Source organism: Mauremys reevesii, linkage group 6, assembly GCF_016161935.1.
Source record: "Mauremys reevesii isolate NIE-2019 linkage group 6, ASM1616193v1, whole genome shotgun sequence".
In the NCBI taxonomy this organism is placed as follows: domain Eukaryota; kingdom Metazoa; phylum Chordata; order Testudines; family Geoemydidae; genus Mauremys; species Mauremys reevesii.
The window spans coordinates 41,998,947-42,024,932 of record NC_052628.1 but is presented as its reverse complement, the minus strand read 5'-3'; the positions used below and the strand labels follow the sequence as shown (position 1 = coordinate 42,024,932).

Sequence of the window (25,986 nt, the reverse complement as noted above, 5' to 3'; positions counted from 1 at the left end):
TCCTATTTACTAAATGTGAACGATCTGACTACCACTTTAGGATCCAGTTTTCTTACAGTCAACATCTTGCATGACACTTCACTGAATATATTTTTCCTCCCTTTCAGCAAACTACATTGAGAGACCTCAGCTGATTCGAGCAAAAGTGCCAATAGTGAAGTTCAGGGATAAAGTCAGGCAAGTACTTTAAATTAACATCCTTTCTTAAGGCTGATACAGTAAAGTTCTTAAACATGTACTTCGCACTTGAGTAGTCCCATTAAAATCATGCTTTGTATTTGTGACGTGTAGTCAGATCATAGATCTTGTCAGCTAGGATAGTGGTAATGTCAGCTTATCTCCTTCCTGGCCTTAAACAATTCTCAACAGCCCCTCCAGTTGCGAGTTTTTATGATGTGAATAAATAGCAGTACCACATCACATATTATCATTTACACAGCGTTTTGTCTCTTAATTCATTCATTCATCATTCATGCCCGTCACCCCAACCGGGGTATGGGCCGCCAACCACAGATCTCCAGAGTCTTCTATCCTGGGCCATTCGCTCTAGCTGGTTCCAGGTATAGCCCATTTTTTTGCTATCAACCTGAAGGTCGCGTCGCCAGGTATTTCTTGGGCGGCCTCTTTTCCGCTTGCCTTGGGGGTTCCACCGCAGTGCCTGTCTGGTGATGTTGGTTGGCTGCTTGCGTAGTGTATGTCCTATCCAGCCCCACCTTCTCCTTCTAATTTCTTCCTCTGCTGGGAGTTGACGGGTCCTCTCCAAGAGGTGGATGTTACTGATGGTGTCTGGCCAGCGGATCTGGAGAATCCTTCTGAGGCAGCTATTAATGAAGGTCTGGATCTTCCTGGTGGTTGTTTTGGTTGTCCTCCAGGTTTCAGCTCCATACAGTAGGACTGATTTCACGTTGGAGTTGAACAGTCGAATCTTTATTGCCAAAGACAGCTCTCTGGAGCTCCAGATGTTCTTGAGCTGTAAGAAGGCTGCTCTTGCCTTACCAATCCTTACTTTGATGTCTGCGTCTGTGCCACCCTGCTGGTCGATGATGCTACCTAGGTAGGTGAAGGACTGTACTTCTTCCAGGGGGCGTCCATTCAGTGTGACTGGGTCGTTGCTGATGGAATTGATCCTAAGGATCTTGGTCTTGTCCTTGTGGATGTTGAGGCCAACCTGTGATGACGTGGCTGCCACTACGTTGGTCTTCTCTTGCATCTGCTGTTTACTGTGTGAAAGGAGTGCAAGGTCGTCGGCAAAGTCCAGGTCGTCAAGCTGGGTCCACAACGTCCACTGGATTCCGTTCCTATGCTCGTAAGTGGATGTCTTCATAATCCAATCGATGACGAGAAGAAAGAGAAGTGGTGACAACAAGCATCCTTGTCTGACTCCGGTTCGCACCTGGAAGCTGTTTGTGAGCTGCCCTCCATGGATCACTCTACAGTGTATGCCGTCGTATGAGTTCTTGATCAGGTTGACCACCTTTGCTGGGATGCCATAGTGCCGAAGGAGCTTCCAGAGGGTCTCTCGATCCACGCTATCGAACGCTTTCTCATAGTCAACAAAGTTGATGTACAACGAGGAGTTCCACTCCATAGACTGCTCGACTATGATGCGGAGCGTTGCTATCTGGTTTGTCTCTTAAAGGCCTTAGTTAATAGTAGATCTGGGTGAGAACCTTTTTCTCATCCTGCAAACATTTTTGAGATTTTGAAAAATTGCCAGTTCCACATTGGGACATATCAGAGACCTCTTGAAATCTTTTGTGAAAAATCAGTGAGCGCTCCCACCCCCACCCAGAATAGCTAGTATTCCTGTGGTTAGGGGGCTCACCTGGGAAGTGGATATTCAGGTTCCAGTCATTCCAGGTGAATATTCTAACTACAGAGACAGAGAATCGAACTCTATCTCTGATCTATTGAATATTTACTTATTTATGCAAAGTGGAACGGGTCAAACAGAAGAGAGCGAGTCATCCACTACAGAGTAGTAAATAGCCTGTGAGCTAGAACATTTGCCTGGGATATGGAAGACCCATGTTTAAGCCTGTGCTCCAAATCAGGCAGAGCAGAAACTTGAACCTGTACATCCGACTTCCCAGGTGAGGGCCGTAACGACTGGGCTATTCTGAGGTGGGGGGTGGTTTCTAGTTTTGACCTGAGGCATCTTTCTCACCAAAAGTGTAGTTTCTGGTGCAGTCCTGCAAAAATTGGCATTTTTCCAAAGAAACTATATCTTAGAAAAAATTCTCAAACAGCTCTAGTTAATAGTTACTTCATTGCAGGATAAAATTCAAAGGGGAAAAAATTCAATATGTTTTCACCATTTAAGTGTTTAACTTTGAGTGTGGCAGTGTGGATCCCCACTGTAGATGTGAATGTGCCTCACATATACAAGCTCAGAATCTTTTGAATAGCAGTATCTGTCAGTGCTTCACATGCCCCCTGTGCTGTCTCATGTTCCCATTCCAAGACATAAAGGACAGAATGTCTGCAATCCTCCCTCAGTTGCCTCTCACTGTCTGTGGCAGCAAAATGGAACCTGGCAAATGTTCAACCCACTGCACTTCTTGAGCTTCAAACTTCGTTTTGTGAAGAAACTCTTCTTCACTTCTCGTTATCTTTGACTTAGATGTTTAAAAAAAATGGGTACGTGCCCTATATGCCCCCTATAGAGTAGGGCAAGTCATTTTGAACCAACTGTCATCATGACGAACTCTAAACCCACAGGGTTTAAACCCTATCTTTCATGTGATAGTCATATGCTCTTCATTGATGGGCTCAGCAGATGTCTCTTCTGCTTCGGGGACGGGGATGTCCCCAAGAAGTGTTTTTTTTTTTTTTTTTCCCCCCCCGCTGCATCTTCTCATCCTGCACTCAAAAACTGAGACCCATCAGGCTCAAATTACTTCTACTTGAGCAATCCATGAAAGTCATGTCTTACCCTGGGGAAGAGAAATCCACCAACCCAGAGTTGAGGAGCCCTATCCATGGCAAGTTCCTCCCTGTAACCAGGCACCATAACCTTGGTTCTAGTGGGGAGAAAAAGCCTTTGAAAGAGATAAACTCCTCTTTGCCATCTCCAAGCTACTCTTTCTTCCCTACTTCAATTAGGGAATCCTCCTTTGTTGGTCAGAATGTTCCCAGAGTTCCCTCTAGGTTTCTTTCTGTACTGGGCACTGATATGTGACTAGCAGTGGACAGGAGAACTGTAATTGGGACAGTACCCTTGTAATCTGTCACCTTGGCCTTACTGGCGCTGCTGCGATCTACTCTTCCATGTGTTGAGAAATGCAGAGCCTCATCCCATGTAGTAAGAAAACAAGCACCTTCATCCTTTCTCTCATGCTGCCCCTCATGCTTGGGAAGAGCTTACCATAAACATCTGCAAAACTAACTCATTATCCTCCTTCAAAACCGGCCTTAAAATTCTACCTTGCCATGAGGCCTACACAAAACTTGGCAATGGTTATGCTGCTGCTATGCTGAGACCACTACCTATCCTCCTGGCCAATCCTGACTCACTGTTTCCTTGTACTTCCTATCTGCCTCTATCCTCTGTTGTCTTTTGCCTTATACTTGGATGGTAACCTCTTTGGGAGCAGGGAATGTCTGTCTGTTCTGTTTGTACAGCACCTAGCACAATGGGGTTCTGGTCTGTGATAAAATTGCTCTCCATCTTCTCTCATCTAATGGTATCCAAATTTCTTGAGACTAATGCTTACTTATCTATTGGTTAGAGAACCTTCTTCCATGTGGAACCTCAATGTTGTCCTTTCAAAGCTTATGGAGCTTCCCTTCAAACCCCTCTGAGTGCTCCATCTACAGTCTTACTCTCAAAACAGTCTTTTTGCTGGTCATCAATTTGGCCAGAACAGTGAATGAGTGTCAGGCACTCATGTCAGAACATCTGTATACCTCATTCTGTAAGGGCAAGGTGGTATTCTCAAAGTGGTTTCTGAGGTCCATTTGAGCCAATCAGTTAGTGTACGTCTTTTCTTCCTGAAACTCCACACCAGGGGAGAAAAAGCTACATACTCCGGACATATTCAGAGCTCTTCTATATTACATTGAGAGGCCCAAATCTTTCAGAATGTCTCATTTTCTATTTGTGGCTATAGGGACAGACTACTTCATGCACTCCATTATCCATTTAAGTAGTCTTTGTATCTAACTGTGTTGTGCCTATCCTAATGATTATTAAGGTTCACTCCAGCAGAGCCTAGGTGACATCTGTAGCCTACTTCTGAAATGTACTGAAATCTGTAAGGTAGTTACACAGAGCAGCCCACTCATGTATGTCAAGCATTATGCACTGGGTTTAGCTAGATCTGATGCCAAGTTTGGGAAAACTACTTCAATTTCTGTTCAACTGATTCAGCTGATGCTCCTTGTGCCACCATCCCTTGCCTAGCAGTGGTTCTTTATGATGTTGTGGTAAGTGTGGGTCCCATGAGCCATTCTCCATCCCTGCTTTTGGAGTCCTCGGCAGTCAAGGGCTTTGAATTACAAGGGAACTGAGGGAGGGGAGGGACATGGCCATTGCACAGGAGCATGAGGCAGCACAGGCACATGTGCAGCCCTGCTGGATGTAGCTGTTGAAAAGATTTTAAGTTTGTGCATGCGCAATTCAGAGCAGGGAGGGGATGTCACTTCTTACCCTGTAACACTTAGTGCCTCTCAATGCTTTGCCACTGTAACTCCACTTCCTGGGACATTGAGTCAGCAACAAGCATGCAGGTCATACCCTGAGTGTCTGTGTGCTATGCAGCCAGCCCTGGTTCAGCAATTCTGACCTGAGCAACCTGTCTACAGACCCACTCTGGCTTCTATCAGCCTTGGTTACAACCAGCAAGGTGACCCCAACACGCTCCCAGTCCCAGAGTTTCCCAAAACCTTGTGCTATGTCCAGCCCTTGCCTGGACAGTTCAGAGAAATAAGAAGGTCTGTGTGTCTTTTTAAAGGAACAAAAGCACATCACAGTTTATTAATTTAATTGGAATAAATATATCCTTTCCTGCAGATACAGCACAGAATTGGTTTATAGGGAAAAAAAAAAAAAAGGAAAAAAAAAACAAACCTAACCTGTGTCCTATTGTTAATACATTTAAGTGATGCCAAGTAAAAGAAATAAAGTTAGAAAGGGTTACAAGGAAATCAAAAGGGAAAACAGGTATCTAAAAGATAAACTAGCAGGGTACAGGCTTTGTTCAAGATGGTTTCTCACACCAGTCTTCGTTCTTCCCAGTCATGGCTGACTTTCTCTCAGTCAGGACTTTCCACAGAAGCACAAGGTGCTGGCTTCGCTTGTCTTTGTGAGTGAAATATCTTGGCCTAAGCAGATTTCTCACTTTATTTTCAGTTTCCAGAGACTTCAATACAACCTTGGTTGAAAGACACATCTTTCTCCGCTGTTCCCTTGTCTGTCTAGTGATGGATGTCAAATGTGGCTTCTGTCCTTGCTTATATCTTCCAAATTTCAGTGACCTTGTTTCAAGAGGCAAGATTACCTCCTGCTGTTCTTCCCTTCTTGTGGACTTCCCATCCCCCTGCTTACGTAAATGGCACTTCTATAGTTTTTTGGTCATGCTTTTCTTAATTTCATTGGAGACTAGTAGATAGCTGCCTTTTCTCCTGGCTGAGAGGGAACCTGTTTCTGTTTGGGCACAGACTTTAAAGCACAATATAATTAAATATTCATATTTCCTCGCATAGCGTTAATACATACATATCATAATAATCACCGGTGTATCGTTAACTTTCAGAAAAGATTTCAGAGTGGTAGCCGTGTTAGTCTGTATCAGCAAAAAGAACGAGGAGTACTTGTGGCACCTTCGAGACTAATGAATTTATTTTGGGCATAAGCTTTTGTGCACTAAACCCCACTTCAATCGGATGCATGCAGTGGAAAATACAGTAGGACGATATATATACACAGAGAACATGAAAAAATGGGTGTTGCCATACCAACTCTAAAGAGACTTATCAATTAAGGTGGGCTATTATCAGCAGGAGAAAAAAAACTTTTGTAGAGATAATCAGGGTGGCCCATTTCAAACAGTTGACAAGAAGGTGTGAGTAACAGTAGGGGGAAATTAGCATGGGGAAATAGTTTTTACTTTGCGTAATGACCCATCCACTCCCAGTCTTTATTCAAGCCTAATTTAATGGTGTCCAGTTTGCAAATTAATTCCAGTTCTGCAGTTTCTCGTTGGAGTCTGTTTTTGAAGGTTTTTTGTTGGAGAATTGCGACTTTTAGGTCTGTAATTGAGTGACCAGGGAGGTTGAAGTGTTCTCTGACTGGTTTTTGAATGTTATAATTCTTGACATCTGATTTGTGTCCATTTACTCTTTTGTGTAGAGACTGTCCGGTTTGGCCAGTGTACATGGCAGAGGGCATTGTTGGCACATGATGGCATATATCATATTGGTAGATGTGCAGGTGAACGACCCTCTGATGGGATGGCTGATGTGATTAGGTCCTATGATGGTGTCCTTGGAATAGATAAGTGGACAGAGTTGGCAACGGGCTTTGTTGCAAGGATAGGTTCCTGGGTTAGTGTTTTTGTTGTGTGGTGTGTGGTTGCCTGTGAGTATTTGCTTCAGGTTGAGGGGCTGTCTGTAAGCGAGGACTGGCCTGTGTCCCAAGATCTTTGAGAGTGAGGGATCGTCTTTCAGGATAGGTTGAATATCCTTGATGATGCGCTGGAGAGGTTTTAGTTGGGGGCTGTAGGTGAAGGCTAGTGACGTTCTGTTACTTCCTTTGTTGGGCCTGTCATGGAGTAGGTGACTTCTGAGTATTCTTCTGGCTCTGTCAATCTGTTTCTTCACTTCAGCAGGTAGGTATTGTAGTTTTAAGAACGCTTGAGAGAGATCTTGTAGATGTTTGTCTCTTTCTGAGGGATTAGAGCAAATGTGGTTGTATCTTAGAGCTTGGCTGTAGACAATGGATCGTGTGGTGTGTCCTCGATGGAAGCTGGAGGCATGTAGGTAAATATAGCAGTCAGTAGGTTTCCGGGATAGGGTGGTGTTTATGTGACCATCGCTTATTAGCACTGTAGTGTTCAGGAAGTGGGTCTCTTGTGTGGAGTGGTCCAGGCTGAGGTTGATGGTGGGATGGAAATTGTTGAAATCATGGTGGAATTCCTCAAGGGCTTCGTTTCCATGGGTCCAGGTGATGAAGATGTCATCCTCACCCACAACTATTTCGCATTTGAGGACAATGTATACCTTAAAGTCAGCGGCACTGCTATGGGTACCCGCATGGCCCCACACTATGCCAACATTTTTATGGCTGACTTAGAACAACGCTTCCTCAGCTCTCATCCCCTAACAACCCTACTCTACTTGCGCTATATTGATGGTAACACCCATTTTTTTTCATGTTCTCTGTGTGTGTATATATATCTTCCTACTGTATTTTCCACTGCATGCATCCGATCAAGTGGGTTTTAGCCCACGAAAGCTTATGTCCAAAAAAATTCGTTAGTCTTTGTACTTTGTACTTTGTAAAACTGTCTTAACATCAAATGAACATCATCTTTTGTAAAGACTTACTGTTTTTTAATCATTATGCATAAACTATAGAGTCTGGTTTGAATCAAAATTAACATTCTAAATACTTTGTGGAGAGAGGTGTTGAATTCGTAGCAAAAATTATGGACTTCCATGCTAACCGTATAGTACAAGGATTATGCACGTGCATTAAATACTTAGTTTAGTATTTAATTTTTATTTTTTTAAACACTTAAGGAAAAACAATGTGTATCTAAGTGAAAAAATAGACATCTCAATGAAGGCATAATGGATGCAAAAAGTTCTTGTGAAATTTATGAATATGAAAATAACATTAGCCTAATAAGAGGGATGCACTAGGAAGCTGTACAGCATAGCTATTTATATCCTGTTACCCTAGCTAAGTTTTCAACATTTGAGTGCTTACTTGGAAAAAAGATTACATGTAAAAGCATTACATTAGTGACAAAGTATAGGAATGGTGCCCAAGTCTTTCTAAATTTAAGGGCCTACATGTTAAGATAGGAAGACAATTTGTATATCATTTTCATATGACTATACTCTAATCATTCCTAATAGAGTTCCCTGAGCAGCTTTCTAATATTCAGCTATTTTCTGCCCACTGCCCCCTTTCTTCCTGCTTTCCCCTCCCGCCTTTCCCCTTCTTCATCCTGTCCTGGGGTGGGGAACCCAAAACTTTTATTGACCTTCCTTGGAGAGATCCACTATGATCAGATCAAAAACCCCTACTATATCCCCTTTGGTACTACAAAATCTAGTATCTCCTCAGTTTTTATTAGTAACTACCTTCCAATTGTGCTATACTTGCATTCTGGATTAGAAAATGCTAATTGGAATTTCATTACATACTTTTTCCATTTGCAATGAGGTTCAAAAGAGGACAAAAGGTGGTCTGTTGGATAGGGTATAGGACTGTGGGACACAAGATCAAAATATGCAAAATATTACTTTTAAAATAGTTGAATAAAATGATCAATTGTAGGTAAACAGTGGATATATTATCCAAATAGTGAAGTAAAAGCAAGCATCATGTAAAGTTTGCCCAGATACTACTAAATGCACACAGGAGACCACTGTGGTAACTCACAAGTGAGAAACTTAAGTGATTAGATGAAGTTATCTTTATGTAACAGCAAGTTTTAAAAAAACCCAAACCCTAAGAATAAGTATGAAAGTGACCGTATTAGGTAGTTTTCATAAATATTCTTATAAGCTTACGGTTCATACTAGTTTTGCTGGTAATACTACTATGTAAAGTTTCACCTAATACATTGCCATAATCTTAACACCAACACACAAAGTGGAAACTCTTTACAATCAGGAATTGAAAAATTTACATGTCATCTATTAGCCCCTGGGCAAATTTATCACCCAAGAAGACTATACTGCCAACACTTGTAGCTTATGGGAATTAAACAGCTGTTGTACTATATGTGTATTTTTAGTTGTAGCATTGTCAGCAATACTTTCTATGTTTTATTGCTTTTGTTAGACCTTTCTTTTTTTTAGATTCAGTCTAATTATAGGGAAAATAACTTTCACAGCAAGGGATTTTGAGAAAAATCCTGTTTCAGAAAAATGAAAACTATTTTTTCCCTGCTTCTTGGCCGTCTTGAAGGAAGGCTCTTGTCAATTTCTCTTCTGAAATTGACAGAAGCCTTCTTTGAGGGTGACTGCCAGAAAGGCAGAGAGCTGAGCTGCTATTCCTCCCTGCTAACCCCCCAGCTCTGGAACCCAGAGCGGTACTGCTTGTTCTCCTGAGCTAGAGGGGAGGCGGAGGAGACGGAGGCAGAGTGTCCTGTGTTCTGCTGTTTCCATGAAGATTTTTCCAGTTCTAGTACAGATTTGACAAAAGATTTTGTTCTACTGAATAGGCATTTTTTGACAAAACTAAGTTTCATCAGAAAATTTCCCTAAAGGTGATACATCTTTCCTGAATAGTCTTCAGTGTCTTATCCTCTTTTTCCCTCCTTTCCTTCACCTAATTCTTTCCCTAATTGTGTACGTTACTGTCTCCCTCTTCTCCTAAAATCTCCATGATGTACTACTTTTCCATCTTATCCCATCAACCTCTTTCTCTCCCACACTCTTCATTAACTCACACGTGCATGTACCCACGCACTTACCCATACAGAGATCAAAAAATGAACCAGGCAATGACTACCTAGAGGACTAACCCTGTATAAACCAGGCATCTTCTCTTTTTCTCAGCTGCTCCCAGGAAGCATATTTAGTTCAGTGCAGTTCAATGACCACTAATATTCCCAGCGGTGTTTTCACATTTATTTACAATATCTACCAAATACTAACTCAAACTTGTAAACTTCCTACTCTGCTGATTTTCTGTTTACTTTGTGGGGCTTTATTGTTCTCTGACTTCTGAAAGAGTAAGATTTAACTCTGATATACGTTTTCAAATAATATGTCGGATACAATGGGCTGTTTTTAAAGCAATTAACAAAATAAAAATTCCTTTAGCAGTATAGCGTGTTCTGCAGATATTCAGAATTGATAGCTTAATTGGCATACTTCTGTTTCCACCAATATAACAAATAATCCTATAAATTATTATAAAGGAAATGTAAGTAACATGCGAAAGGGATTTTCTCCCAAACAGAGGTTATTGAACAGCGATCTCATGATTATATTACTGTGTAATGTTTCTCTAAACAAAAGCTCACTGCTGAAATGATTGTTTTGTTTTTGATACCTATATGGCAATAATTTGTAAATCTATTAAAGCTTCATAAATAGATTAAAAAAATTAAAAAAGGAGATGGCTGTTAAAATCAAAGCAAAATAAGGAGTGTTTGACACTTTGAGAAAATTTGACTGAATCAGTTCTGAATCTCTAATGTATCATTGATTTGAGTTCCCTTCTGGTCCATCTGCAGTGTGTCCTTTCTGTTCTAGATTAAAACGTTGCTGTTCTTCATTGACTGTAAATTCAGATGCTGTCACTAATCTAGAGTTTTCCAGTCTCATACAGGCACTACAATTAAAATTTGTCAGTTGGGAATAGGCATATTATGCTTTTCTTGCTGCGCTCGTTTTGCTGCTAATAATGTGAAATTTATAAAAAACGCACACTCTGAAGTCAGATTAACAATGGAGAAACTGAGTTAATAGCAAATCTTGCATATTTTGTACAAAACAAATATCTCATTCTAAAGTGCTTGTTGCTTGATATCCAAACACCACTGCAGAGTTAAGAAACAACCAGGCCACTGAAGTGTGTATAGCCACATTGGTGTGTCCCCAGAGTAGGATCAATTAAATCTGAACCTGAATTGTCTAGGAAGATCCTTGTGTTTCCAAACCTTCTACCTGTGTTTTCCTTTTCCCTTTCTCAGGGACTTATTCCAAACTAAAACATCACAGAATCCGAAATGATTTCAAAAGATGCTTCATCAAACCCAAGTATTTTCGCAAATGAATATATATTAAATATTGTCAATGTAAATGTGTAGGCTAATACGAAAACGTAGGATTTTAAGCCATCCTATTGGTTTGGACTGTGTTCTTCTTGCATATCGTATACCTTCCAATTTCAGTATTATTTAGTTGTATCAGACACAACCGAATTCAAGTCCATAATTGAGGCATGAGCAATAATTAAGCAAATAGCACATTTGACATCCTCACAGCTTTTATTGACTCAAGAAGCAAAAGTCTAGAGGCTTATCTTAAACTCAAGTTTCCAGTTGACTGAACTAACAACTGTGAGTTTGTTAATGACAGGATGATAATAAATATATTGTAGTTGTCTTATTTTGAAAAATGTGTGTGATACAATTTGACTTCTTTTTCCCCCCCATAGCTGTGTGGAGTTTGACTTGAATGTAAACAATGTTGTAGGAATAAGAAATACATTCCTTCTCAGAACCTATGCATACAGTAAGTTGTCTTTATATTTTCTTATTCCCAGAGAACTTTCTCCTACTTTAAACTAGCACTTCAGTTAAACCCCCTTGATAGGAACTTTTATTACACATGTGCTAGTATCTAATCATATTGGGATGTTATCTGTCTTACTAAGTAACTAAAATAGGTACAGTAATTCTTGTTACCCACAATTCTTAAAAGATCAGTTATATGGAGAAAAGTCGTGTAGTTTTAATATGACTAATCTTTTTAACTTTCAACAGTTAAAATGTATATTTTTTCATGCTAAGGTCCATAGATCTATTACAGTGGGTGTGTCAGCCTGCCTGCAGCTTGGGGGCAGAACCTGCACCATCTGTCACTGGGAGCAGCGGAATGCCCTGCTCCCTGAAGGTCCCCCAGTTTTTTCTGCCTTCCTACTGCAGAGCTTCTTTGAGGGGAATTCCAAAGAATATTTCAGGTTTAGGCTGACAATTCCATTGAATAATTAGTCTGGCTAATTCCTAGCTGAGTCCCAAGCCTGCCTTTGATTTTGGGGGAGATTGTCGTCCTCAGATCGGATTCCACTTCTGAGGTGTTTGGAGCAGCTGGCACCCCTGCAGAGAGAGCTAGCCTGAGAAAAGCTAGAGGTAAATGAAAGGGTCTGTGTCTTGTTGGGGAGCTTGACCAGCTCAGCAGGCAGAGTGCAATTTCCCAGTCCGGGTGGAGTCACCTTAGCCCCTCTCCCCTGGACAGGAGAGGAGCCAGACAGGATTAGAGAGGCTGGTGGTGCTGGACAAGATGCTGCCCAAGTAGGAAAATGGGACAGGCAGGATTGGGAAAGAACAGACTCTGGGGGAAGCAGCCCCCTCCATCTCCCTGAAGAGACTGAAGCCAGAAGTTCAATATGCCAGATGGAAGACTGTGCCAGCATTCCTTCAGCCCACACTAGCAGCCACACCTCAGACTGCAGAGCTCAGCTGCCTCCGCTTCCCTGCAGCTCACTGATGTGGGGGCTGCAGATACAGCACAGTCACTGCCAGTACCTGAGGATGCAGTAAGGAGCCTTTGGGCCCAGCTCCCTCCCCCTCTTGCTACCTCTATACTAGCCCCCAACCTGAATAGATCCCTGCTGACATCCCAGGTGAGACTCCCCTCACCCCTGGGGAAAACAGACTTATCTGGCACATGTGGATCCCATGCAAAAGAGAGGCTAGAGCTGCTGGGGAGACTGTTCTTGAGCCCAAGGCTAGTGCCTCATTGAGAGACCTGGAGAGGGCTGTGTTAGGGCAGAGAGACAAATAACCTCAGCATCTCTGAGATCATGGAAATTGCTAGCCCCTTGAAATATTCCCAGTGCAATCTGAGCCCAATTTCACTCCCCCCTCTGAAGCAGGATTATGGGGACAAACTCCCAAAGGAGAAATAAATGAATAATAAAATCAGTGCTTGGTTCCCCTGCTCACCTTCATGGAGTGAAGCATATCAGATAATCCTCAGCACCAAGATCTTCTGCTCACCCTCCCAGAGAAGATAAGCAGAAAAATTGGACATAGATCTGCTGATTCCTCTAGGAATGCTTTCACCCCAGTTTCAGACCAGCAGTTCAAAGCAGAGTTAGAGACACAAAGAGTAAAATATATTAACATTTTCCTCCCTTCTCAAACAAAAAGAGGATAGATTTTTGTCGATAGAGAACTGGATATTTTAAAGCTATCCCTAGCTGGTCTGCAGCTGCCTTGTAGCTGTATATCCCTCTTGATACACTTTGGGAAGATGTCATAGACGCTAGGGATTCTCTGTCGCACCAAAAAGATTGGGAAAGTATCATGCTGTCATCTCCAGTTGGTGCTGTAGGTCACCGTGCCCTAATGTTCAGATTATTGTTCCTAGCTTCTGTTGCAGGTTGCCATGTCTCACCACTACCTCTCCCTCTCTCGTAGCAGGTAGCTGTAGACTAATGGCAGGACAGCAGCTCAGATACAGAATAATAGTCAGGCAGTGAGGGGTCTCTTGGATCACCGTTTACTTTTTTCTACCCTTGACTCAATTTTATAAGGGTAGAAGGCCTCCTCGGTGTGCACCAGACAAAATTTAATCTGCTTTCACTACCCAAGATAAATGTGGCTATTTGGTGACCAGGGAGTCTGTGTTTCTAACTGGTGGAGATTTTTACCTGGGTGACCACTTCACTATACAGGCCTTTCACAGGTGGTATCTCAGCTCCCTCCTTTGGGCATGAAAACTCTTAGATGGCATCAGGCAAACAAAAATAAACTAGTAAATATAGCACCCTAAGTACCCCTGCATATTTTCACAAGCAGCACTAACGTGGTCTTTCTCAACTTAAAAATCATGCCTAAATGCTTCTCGGGGAGAGAGTGGGAATCAAATCTGTTTGACGCAGGTATATAGTGCTTTGCTCCTTGGGATCAGATGCTCAGGCAAATCAGATCCTAGCTATCTTAGTGATATAATTGAAAAAATTATGGAAAACTGAGGCTATTCAGTCATCAGAAGAGTTGACTTATACTTCTTCCAGACACTAAAGAAAAAAGGAATACAGGCTATTTGGCAAGTTGGAGCAGTCTGTGAAGTACAACAGGAAAAGCTACCACTTTGCAAATGGTAGCTAGAACAAGTGCAGGGTCGGTAGCTGTCACATATTGCCTAAGTTACATGCCTGTCAGCCCTGTCTGGAATTAGGCCACTGATTAGTGCCAGGCTTTTTCAGTTTGCGGACAAAAAAGGCATTTGATCAAATGAGGTAATAGGCTTCCCGCCCTGGGCAATGTCCAGTGTAGCTGTGTGAGAATTTAAAGAACATCTTTGTCCCATTCCCAGTCTCAGTAACCAATGCAAAAGCCACAACATGAACAAAATCGTCATCATTTACTTCAAATTGGAGCATTGCAACACCCTTCCCATCCTATTTCTAGCCTCACAATCCGGGACAAGGAGAGCAGGGCCATATCTGAAACATCTAAGTTTCTAGTAGAGGCTTGCCTTTAAAGCATTCCCATTTTACCATCCACAATTTTTATGTTTGCATATGGAGGGCAGCCTGTTTCTTTTCCTATCTTCAGTCATTACTGTTTGTGCATTTACATGTGTTCCCAGGGTCTCTTTCCAGGACCATGTTGGCAATAATACTGGCTTTAGAGAAGGAAATTCACTTATCTCTTCCCGGCCAATTCTTCTGATAAGGGTCTGTACAAAGAGAAGGCTGAAGCAAATATACAGAGTGATACAATGCCTACTATGTCCTTGATTCAGGACAGATGCAGACACATGGTGCCACGGAAGTTAATCATAGGCCTATGCTGAGGAGAATACTGCCAGGTACAAAGTCTCATTTTGGAAGAATGTAAACAGAGTATGAAGATTGTCATAAGGAAAACAAGTGGTGTCACAGGAAAATCGAATTCTTCCTGCATCCTGTTGGGAATTCTGATCTCAAACACAGGCATGCTTCAATGATCCAGAGTTCATATACCTGTCCAGTAACTATTGGTATCACCCTATATCATCTGTTGGCAGAGCTCTAGCTGCAAATATATACTCTTCACTCCCCCAACTGTTGAATGCAGAGAATCAAAGACTTCTTTTTTCAAGGGATCTTTCTGATTCAGTTCAGGGAATGGATACCAGAAAGAGAGAGCACATCATCCACTAGCTGGAACACAGTGGTTCATTGGGGTCTTAGAGCATATTTTACATGGATAACTAACCTGTTCTGGTCAAGACAGTCAGCATGTCAGATAAGATTTTCATAATAACTGGGAAGAACAGAATCTGGCCTACCTCGAGAGATTCTCTCATTGAAGGCTGAACAAAGTTTCTTATGTCTATGTGCATTTCCCAACAATGGGGAAATGAACACCAAGATTTACATGGCAAAAGTCAAATTAGCAAATTGGCTCCTCCACCCAAAAATCTCACTTATTGTAAGCCAGTTTGATGAGCTAATGATTGACCTCTGTGCATCTGGAAACCTTATAACCTTGCTGTGTGTGAGGATCCAAGATGTGAAGTAGTGAATGACATCTCATAAAGCTGGGTAAAATCCTTGCTATATATCTTCCCACCTTTTCCACAGCTCCCCAAGATAATACAAAAGGAACAAGACAGTGGCAGTATTACTGTTTGCCTTTCTAGCTCTCAGGCTTGATTAACCTAGCATTGGATCTTTCTGTGTGTCTGTCTCACACAGGAGGTCTGTTAGTGCAAAACCAGTTCTCCATCCAGGACCATAACGGTTAAAAATGAATGCTTGGATGAAGTATGTTTTGCTTGGGCACTCTTATATTCCTAAAATAAAGCCATTCTGGGGGAACTCAAGGCTATGTTTCACTGGTTTAACATGGTAATTAAACCAAGGGCTTTGTACCAGAATAAGTTCTATTTGACTTCTCTTTGGGGTCCAGAAGCTCAATAAACCCAAGTCTCTGTAATGTGTTCTCAGCATGTTCAAGAAAAAAACAAATCCAACATTAAATATTTTATTAAGGCATCAACTTTACTCCAACCCCACAAGGTTATAGAGTGTGACTCAGGAACCTCATTGTGCTCCTTACAGACTCAGTATTGTACTTTTAATTCGGAAAGGTAGCCCTCACAATACTCATTGCATTAATTCCTTAAGGAAATTCAAAATATTCCTCCTTTGGCTAAGCAACAAAGTATAGTCCTTTTAGGCATGCTGACAATCTCAGGGTAGAGTCGTTGTGTTCTGTATTGAGATCTGCTAGATGGCCATTAGTTAACCAAATTCTGCATATTGGTTATCCAATCTTACCTGATGACATTTCCTTTCTTTTGGCAGAAATTTTTTCCACAGCTTAATGCCCAGGAAAAGAGAGAAGAGAGATACATCATTTACTTATTTTTAGAAGTCCATATTTAAAGGATGATCCTGCTTTCCACCTTGTAGGCACATTGCTATGAAAATCCCATTGTAATTGATCTGTGGACCTTAGCACAAAGAAGAATAGGAAAAATTATGCATGTTTAGAAAGAAATTTCCTTTCTTTAAGTTATAAGACTTACTTAGGAAACAATGGATTATCTAGGGTAGAGAATAACATCGAAGAATTTGCGTTTGTTTGTTATGTGGAATTTACCATGCTCTGTAATAAGAGAAATTGTTTTCTTCAAAGTATATTTAACATCATCCGTAATTTAGGAAAGCAGATTTGAATTATCCTAGCTGTGGAAGTTATCTCAACTTCAGGAGGCGGGGCATTCCCCTGCTACTAGTGACTGGTGGGTCCAATTCTGTTCCCCAGTTGCAACCAGACTGAAGTATCCATTGTAATGGATCTGTGATCCTTATTACTCAAAGACAGGACATTTTCAAGTAAGCATGAATACAATTTCCTGTTCTGGTAAGATGACAGTAGCACTGGGATAACTAATGAAATTCTGTATTAGGCAGGAAAAGGGGAGGGCAACGTATAGTAGGTGGTGTCATGTTAACCTGGAGGGAATATAAAAACTTTAGCATTGACAATTAGTTAAAAATTTACTTAATTGCTTGTTTTGATGAGTATTTATTTTACTTACAGTTGAGAATCGAGTTCGTCCATTAGTACTGGTGGTTAAGAAGTGGGCAAGTTTTCATGACATAAATGATGCCAGTCGTGGTACTTTAAGCAGCTATAGTCTTGTGTTGATGGTTTTGCACTATTTACAAAGTAAGTATGTTTTCAGCTTTTGAAATTGTCCCTTTTAAAGTCATATTTTCCTAGCTTTCATTTTTTTAACATTAAGATCTCAAGTAACCGGACAGAAGTGGCTGAGGATAAAGTGAAAATTATTTTTGTATTCTTTTTCCTTAGTGCTTCCTCTTATGTAGTGAGGATGGACCTGTTCTCTGGAGGCAGACTAATTCTTAATAAAAATCTGTTTAGAGGACCTTGTATTGCTATAAAATAAACTCAAGCCCAACTTAATATTTTCACTTTACAAGAGGTGTATTTTGGTTAACTGCTCTGCTTTCAGGTTATTTTTGTGTTCAGGAATGTCTTCAGGATATCCTAAGGGGGATTGTATGCTATTGGGTGGCCTCCTCTGTGTTCTGATTTCCCAGGACCTGAACAACTGAGGCGCAGTGAATTCATGCAAACAGAGCTTAAGTTCATGAGAGCTTCCTTACTATTGATTTTTCATTAAGGGACTGGTATATTCAGTGATCATGAACTGCTGGGGGTCCCTAAATGTCCATAGTCTCTCATCTTTTCTTGTAGTTTATGTATTGAAATATTGAATTTCTGTCTGTATTTGGTAAGTCTCAGGGCTGCTGAGTTGAGGCTCCTTGTTGCAAATTTAGGGGAATGGTGCAGCGCAGCGATTGCTTCTGTAAGCATAAGACTGAACTGCATGCTCATGGTCCCCCTCCTCTCCTTCCCCCCATATGCTTATATTGCTCTGTTATGGTAAAGAAATCCCTCTACATCATCTCCTAAGCTGTTCTGCCTGCTTAGGAACATAGGAATAGAGAATCTATATCAAATCAGTGGTCCACCTAGTTCAGTATCCTGTGTCCCAACTGTGGTCAGTAGCAGATGTTTTGAAGGACAGTGCAAGAAACTCTGAGGTGTACAGTTATGGAGTAACTTGTCTTCAGAGGAAGTTCTGTGTAGCCTCTGCCAGTTAGAGGCTGATTTATGCCTCGAAGCATGAAGGTTTGTATTCCTTCCAAATTCTTGTTTTTAATCTTTTCTAATGTAACTCCGTGTTCTTATCTATATAAATATCAATCCTTTTTCTAATCCTACTAAGCTCTTGGCCACAAAAATCCCTTGCTGTTCTACCTGCAAATTATGTGTGTATTTTTAAGTTTTTCTTTTATCAGTTTGCTGCCTTTCAGGTTGCTTAGTTTTTCTTTCCCGCAGGTAGAAAGATAGACATGGCTCTATTTATTCACTTTTACATAATTTTCTTGGCCTGGATGTCTGATATCCAGCCTAGAATGTATAGCTAACTACTTACTAAACTGTCTCAAAGAGCACGTAATACCATGATTTCTCTGCAAACTTTTTACAACAATTCAGAAGTTAACTAAAAACACAGTTAACCAGGTTGATGGCTCTGATTATTGTAGCAAGACAACATCTATAAGCATAGCAATTTAAAAGGTATATGTCATTCCATGACCAGTTAGATTGAGTTACCTCTCAATTCTATCCTGCCGAGACTATGTAGATATTCCTAATGTAGCAGTCACCATGGTATCTAGGCACTAAATGTAAGAGTTAGTCCGTGTTGTCCTATTATGAGTATATTCTTGGTCTGGTTGTCTGCTATAGGTTCCGTTGGGGAGATGTCTATGGAAGGGAAGAATCACTAGCCAAAATATTGCTAAGTCTGTTTTTTTTTTGTGACTCAGAAACCTTATGGTAGGTGGTGGAGTGTTTCCAGAATAGTTTCTTGCTCCTTCCAGGTTTAAAAAAATGGCTAAATTGTTTGCATGCAACTGGGTGGAATGGATGTAAATCATTGAAGCAGCCAATTTAAAAAAATGACATAACTGGGAAGTTAATCAGTGAGGTCTTATGTCAGTCCTGGCCATTTGGGTTATAGGATCAAAATCACTGTGGGCCTTCAGATCCTAAGGTTCAAAATAAGAAAGCTGAAGTGTGTGCAAGAGGGGGAAAAACATATTTTCAAAGAGTTATGAACGCCATTTAGCAGTCTTTAAAACAGATTTGGCCCAAAAGTTATAAACCATTTGATGTGATCAGTGGTAAGCTTTCAGTGTAAGTAGGCTGCCTCAGTTGGAGATTGAAGGCAAGGGTCTCACTTTTTATTTTGTTTTTTATTTTAATATTTGTATTACAGTAGCACCCAAAGAGTTCCTGGTTCACATTGGGGAACTTTTTGCACTAAGTGTTGTGCAAAGCCACAGATAGACACACTCTCTGGTTTGAAAAGCTTACAGTCTATGAAGACAAGTGTTCTACAAATGGTAGGGAAGGGGGATACAATGAAATACATAGATTTTATATACATAGATATTTTGCAATGATACTACTACTTGTGAGGAGGTGATAATTGCACAAAATACCTGTGACAACCACTGCATTTGTTTGTGGGAAACTATTAGGAACCTAATGTGTGTTTTGCTATCTCCTAATATTATTAAGCAATTGGAAATTAGTTGGAGAAGCAGCACCATGTGATTAGCCAGCTCTCCAAGGAGAACCAACAATTCACAAACCATAGTTTGGGAGCTTTTTAGCTTGTTAGATCAACCTCCTGGGCTAAAATGGCTGGGGGAATGTGTCTCTGGATATATGCACAGCTGCTAGTGGTTGTATTCCTAATGTTTTTTTTCTGCAAGATTACCTAACACACAACCGCTGATCACACATTGGTAGGAGGCTATTGGAAACAGCTTATCTTCCCTAATTTTATACTTTACCTACAAAAATCCTAGTAAGGAGGTATAGGGGAAGAAGAAAGGAAAAGCAAATATTTCATTTACCAGTAAAATTGAGTCCATCTTTCCTCCCTAGTGCAATCAAATCTCTGTTCTGTTTCCTTTTTCTCTTTGCCAACCATGCTACTGTGGAAATCTTTTTTGACCTATGGCTTGAGTTTATTTTATAGGTACACACGTTTCTTGAGCTTTAACCTTCCTACATGAACAGGTCCATCTGCACTGTATTGCAGGAAAAGAGGAACTCAAATGGCAAATGTGATTACTGACCCCCTTTATAGCCCTAGACTCTTGATGATGTAGACTCAGATGAAAATATCTTGAGCACTCAGATGGCTCAGATTTTGCTTCCTTTCTTGTCATTCCGACAGAATGCTGGGAAATCTCCAAGATGTCATAGAAATAAGATAGCTCCTTCATATCCCCAAACGCCCACAAGCAAAGGAAACCTTGAGTATTAAAACAGCTGTGATCTTATTCTTAGCAACTCAATTAGTCACTGTAGCATTCTTTTTGAAAATATGAAAGTCCTATTGCTGAGAATTCTGCAGGTCCAATTCTCAGTTCCCCAAAGCAAAGGGTATCTTAATTATTGTTCCCCTCTGAGACACAGTTTTGAGTTCTAGATGCTAAACTTTATCATTCTCCTTAAGGAATGGTATAGATTAGTGGTTCTTAAACTCTTGTACTGGTGACCCCTTTAAAATAGCAATCCTCTGTGTGCGACCCCCACCCCTTATAAAAAAGTGTTTTGAATTTATATATTTTTTATATATTAACACCATTATAAATGCTGGAGGCAAAGTGGGGTTTGGGATGGAGGCTGACAGCTCATGACCCCCCCTTGTAATAACCTTGCGACCCCCTGAGGGGTCCCGACCCCCAGTTTGAGAACCCCTGGTATAGATGAACTGTTTTAAAAAATGCTGATGGAGTGACATCATAGCTTTAGTGCAACAAGGAGCTAGCTACTAGATCTGCAGCTCTAATAAATAATGAGTGGGGTACAAACGTTAAATGGAAACTCAACTGTTTTTTGTGGGTTTTTTTTCTCTCTATTATGTTTAACACCATCTGATATGGAAGATAAATATTTGCCCCATTATTTTTATTCTTTGTGTGTCCTGTTTCTTCCCCTTCTTCTCCCCCCCACCCCGCCCCCAAACACAACTCCCTCGACCACCTCAGGGTTTTATTAAAGTTAAAATTACCTCTTTGTTAGTGCACTAACATCACCAATGTCCACGTGGCTTTGGGACACTGCTAGCTGTGTAGTAAAAGCAGGAAATAGCGCAGAACATAATCTTCTAGGGCTTTTCTCAGCAGTGGCTACTGGATATGTGGGCCATTTTATTTTATTTTTAGTTACTTTTGATGACATAGCGTGGCAGATTTTATATCTGAAGAACTGTGTACTTATCTAGAATCTGAAAGACATCCCATGGCATGTTATAATCATATTAGGGTAGATCCAAGTACTTGAGTTAAGCTATGATTATCCTTTTTGGAGTCTAAATAATAGTGGCCTACAATAACGAATTAACATGAATTTTAAAATGCAAACAGTGTCCAGCTGACATAGAAGTCTTCATATGTTTATTCTACAAATAGCAATATGTTGATAACACTTTCATTTAACTGAATAATTTTCATATAATGAGATATACATTAATTATATAAAGTTTATGCAGGTAATTTTAATTTCACAAAAGTACATGAAAGTGAAATTCAAAGTAAACGCTTCTATCATGGACTTTCAGTCCACACCTTTGGTGTAATTGATACAATATTGTTTTCTGTGAATTATGTGAATCACAGCAACTTTAAACTTTTTTTTTATAGCCCTACCTGAACCCATCCTTCCATCCCTCCAAAAAAATTACCCAGTAAGTGTTTCTTATAAATTATTATTACATCATATTTTGTATATAAAACTGATTATCTACAATATTAATGTGAATACTTAAATCAGTATTGGGTAAAATTAAATATAGCTTATGGGCATGGTCATTGGAACACTCAATGCCATTTCATTTGTGTGCAGAACGGTTAACTGCTGATTCTGATCATTCCTTTTTTAGTATAAACCGTTTCAGTTACATACAAGATCAGCTTTCAACACAGGATCAGACAATGTGCTGCATTGTTGTTAATAGGAGCTGCACACCTAATCGACCATGTACTGTGCTGAAAATTTATCAGTTGCATATATTAGTCTGGTATAACATACCACTTGCTATTTCTTAATACTGCTTCCAGCAGTGCTTTCATTCTTGTTGGCTGTCAGCAGCAGGAAAGGCCAGGGAGAGAGCCAACCGCCTAGCTGTTGAGTCACTTGGATCCTCCATTTGATCAAATATTTAGACCAGCAGAGGACAACTTTGCATATTTCATATGGAGGATTGTGCGCGACCTTCTCATGACTTTAGGCTTCAATTCCATCAAGGGGCTGTGTGTGTGTGGACACTTACTGGTATGCCCAGGCAGTGTCCCACTGATTTCCCATGGGACTTCTGGGCATAAGAGTCCATGCTGTTGGATCTCTTTTTAGGATCAGGGCCTTAACTGGTGGCTCTTTGACTGACTGACTGACTGCTTCCTGCCCTTTTACAGATATTCAATTGGAAAAGAAAAGGAAGTTGTTGTTGAGTGGCTATACTCTGTATTTAAGTTGTTCAGAGACATTCCTTATTCCTTCCTTACTCCGTTTTCTTCTTCCTGTGTATCACTTTTTTCATATTTCTCCCTAACATTTGTCTTTTCTCCTCCGTCTGTGCCTTCGTATTCTTTGTTCCTCATTTCTGTCTCATTTCCTATAACTCCACTCAGTCTCTTCTCTTAGGCCTGGTCTACACTTGGGGGGGGGCATTCGAACTAAGGTATGCAAGTTCAGCTACGCAAATAGCGTAGCTGAACTAGAAGTACCTTAGTTCGAAGTACTTACTCGTCCTCAAATTAGTCTTTAAAGGTATATTTTATTTTTACATTGTGTTTTTATTCTTTAGAAAAATATTACTATATTTTTATATCTTTCCATCTCTTCTCTCAAGATTCACTTTTTTGGTGATTTCACTTTTTTGCATTACATCTGAAGTTTCGTATCATTTTTTGTAAATATTATAGTCTGTGTATTTAAATATAACTGAACTTGCCTTCAGGTCAACGTTTTATGGCATATAAATATTGGAATTCATGTGAAATTTAGTTGTCCTTTGTACAGCATATATTTTTGAGTGTCACCAACTCCTACAATTTGTTCCTTGTTAAAAATCATTTGAACAAGTTTCTATAATGCAGTGTTGTCATAGCTGTGTTGGCTCCAGGATATTAGAGAGACAAGGTGAGTGAGGTAATATCTTTTTTGGACCAGCTTCTGTTCATGAGAGAGGCAAACTATTGAGCTTACACAGATGTGAAAAAGAGCTCTGTGTAAGCTTGTCTGTCTCACCAATAGAAGTTGATCCAATAAAAGATATTACCTCACCCTCAGTGTTTCTAGGGTTTATTTGAACTCTCACAAAATGCAGGGGTTCACATTGTGGACTTGCCAAAGCAGTAGAACTTGTCTAGGAAAACATATTGTGGGAATTCATCTGTTTTAATCTGAAAACATTGTAGATTCTTTTTAACTGTGTTCGAGTGACAGTAATTTCACAGATAGACACTTGTATTTGAGGTGGCAGTATAGGTATTATATGGTTAATAGCCATTACATTTACTCTTTTGGGATTAATTTATGACTATATAGTACCATAAAAAGTAGTAATATTCTAATCAAAATCTTGTATGAAAATAATAAAAATGTTGGCTTCTACAGTCTGCTAGCAAATTGCAAGTATATTGTTGGCTCCACCTTCTCCACCAAGAATGTAGTTACTTAAGTATTTAACTATTGATCTGAAAATTGTAACTCCTACACAAATTCAACTACAAATTAGAATGAAAATAAGGAACACCCTACAAAAAACTTTAACTCAGGAAGCTCAAGTGCATTTCACATTAATGTAATCACTAAAAACTAGGGCTGTCAATCACAAGTTTACGCAAGTGATTAACATGAGTTAATTAACTCAATTAAAAATTAATTGGGATTAATCACCGTTTTAATTTCACTGTTTAATAATAGAATACCAATTGAAATTTATTATAAATATTTTTGGATGTTTTTCTACATTTTCAAATATATTGATTTCAGTTATAACAGAATACAAAGTGTACAGTGATCACTTTATAATATTTTTATTACAAATATTTGCAAAAAAGATAAACAATAAATATTTTTCAATTCACCTTGTACATGAACTATAGTGCAATCTCTTTTTCGTGAAAGTGCAATTTACAGATGTAGACTTTTTTGTTACATAACTGCACTCAAAAACAAAACCATGTCAATCTTAGAGCATACAAGTCCATTCAGTCCTACTTCTTGTTCAGCCAGTTGCTAAGACTTACAGGTTTGTTTACATTTATAGGCGATAATGCTGCCTGCTTCTTATTTACAATGTCACTTGAAAGTGAGAAGAGGCATTCACATGGTACTGTTGTAGCTGGTGTTGCAAGGTATTTATGTACCAGATATGCTAAACATCCATATGCCCCTTCATGCTTCGGCCACCATTCCAGAGGATACGTTTCTATGCTGCTGATGCTCGTTCAAAAAATAAGGTGTTAATTAAATTTGTGACTGAACTCCGTGGGGAGAATTGCATGTCGCCTGCTCTGCGGTTTTACCCACGTTCTGCCATATATTGCATGTTATAGCAGTCTCGGATGATGACCCAGCACATGTTCGTTTTAAGAACACTCTCACTGCAGATTTGACAAAACACAAAGAAGGTGCCAATGTGAGATTAGAAAGATAGTTACAGCACTCGACTCAAGGTTTAAGAACCTGAAGTGTCTTTCAAAATCTGAGAGGGACGAGGTGTGTCTTAAAAGAGCAACACTCGAATGCAGAAACTACAGAACCCAAGCCATCAAAAAAGAAAGTCATTCTTCTGTTCTTGGATTTGACGCAAATGATGAAAATGACCATGCTTCGGTCTGTACTGCTTTGGATTGTTATTGAGCAGAACCCATCATCAGCATAGAAGCACGTCCTCTGGAATGGAGGCCGAAGCATGAAGGGGCATACAAATGTTTAGCATATCTGTCACGTAAATATCTTGCAATGCCAGCTACAACAGTGCCATGGGAACAACTGTTATCACTTTCAGGTGACCTTGTAAATAAGAAGCGGGCAGCATTATCTCCCGTAAATGTAAACAAACTAGTTTGTCTTTTTGCAATTGGCTGAACAAGAAGTAGGATTGAGTGGACTTGTAGGCTCTGAAGTTTTACATTGTTTTGTTTTTAAGTGCAGTTATGTAAAAAAAAATTTCTACATTTTATGTTACACTTTCATGATAAAGAGATTGCACTACAGTACTTGTACAAGATCAATTGAAAAATACTATTTCTTTGGTTTATCTTTTTACAGTGCAAATATTTGTAATAAAAATAATATAAAGTGAGCACTGTAAACTTTGTATTCTGTGTTGCAACTGAAAACAACATATTTGAAAATGTAGAAAACATCCAAAAAATTTAAACAAACGGTATTCTGTTGTTTAACAGTGCGATTAAAATGGTGATTAATCGCGATTACTCTTTTAATGTCACAATTAATCATGATTAATTTTTTTAAGCTCCTTTAATCTGCACTGGGTCTGGCATTGTATTTGCCTCTGAATGAGGCAGCTATTAGTGGCTACTTTGTATTTTCCTCCCTCCTTCCAGCTGCACCCTTTGAAAAGGTATGTGAGGGAAGATACACTAAAATGGCTAGAGTCTGCTGATAATGTCAAATTGTAGATTTTTAAAGGAAAAAATTACATGGCCAGAGTTTCCTTGTGTGTGTTGCTTTTGAGTAACTAGCTGTGTTGGGTGGAGGTTTGTGTTCCCTTCCAATAAGGCATGTAGAATGGGAATATATATTACTCACCAAAGGCTCTTAAGCAGTCTTGGGATAAGAGTAAAGGTCCTCTTATGGATTGGTAGCTGGTTAAAAGATAGGAAACAAAGGGTAGGAATAAATGGTTAGTTTTCAGAATGGAGAGAGGTAGAGAGTGGTGTCCCCTAGCGGTCTGTACTGAGCCCGGTTCTGTTCAATA

General features: G+C 40.0%; 1 protein-coding gene across 5 annotated transcripts in view; it reads left to right on the top strand.

The window, feature by feature from the left end:
- Positions 1-25,986, top strand: part of TENT2 (terminal nucleotidyltransferase 2) — a 67,250-nt gene that overhangs the window by 16,241 nt on the left and 25,023 nt on the right. For all 5 annotated transcript variants that reach the window (XM_039543416.1, XM_039543415.1, XM_039543417.1 and 2 more), the window contains 4 exons: positions 108-177; positions 11,348-11,424; positions 16,959-17,087; positions 21,677-21,720. In XM_039543416.1, coding sequence (XP_039399350.1) covers positions 108-177; positions 11,348-11,424; positions 16,959-17,087; positions 21,677-21,720 — 320 coding nt within the window. The remainder of the gene's footprint in view (positions 1-107; positions 178-11,347; positions 11,425-16,958; positions 17,088-21,676; positions 21,721-25,986) is intronic.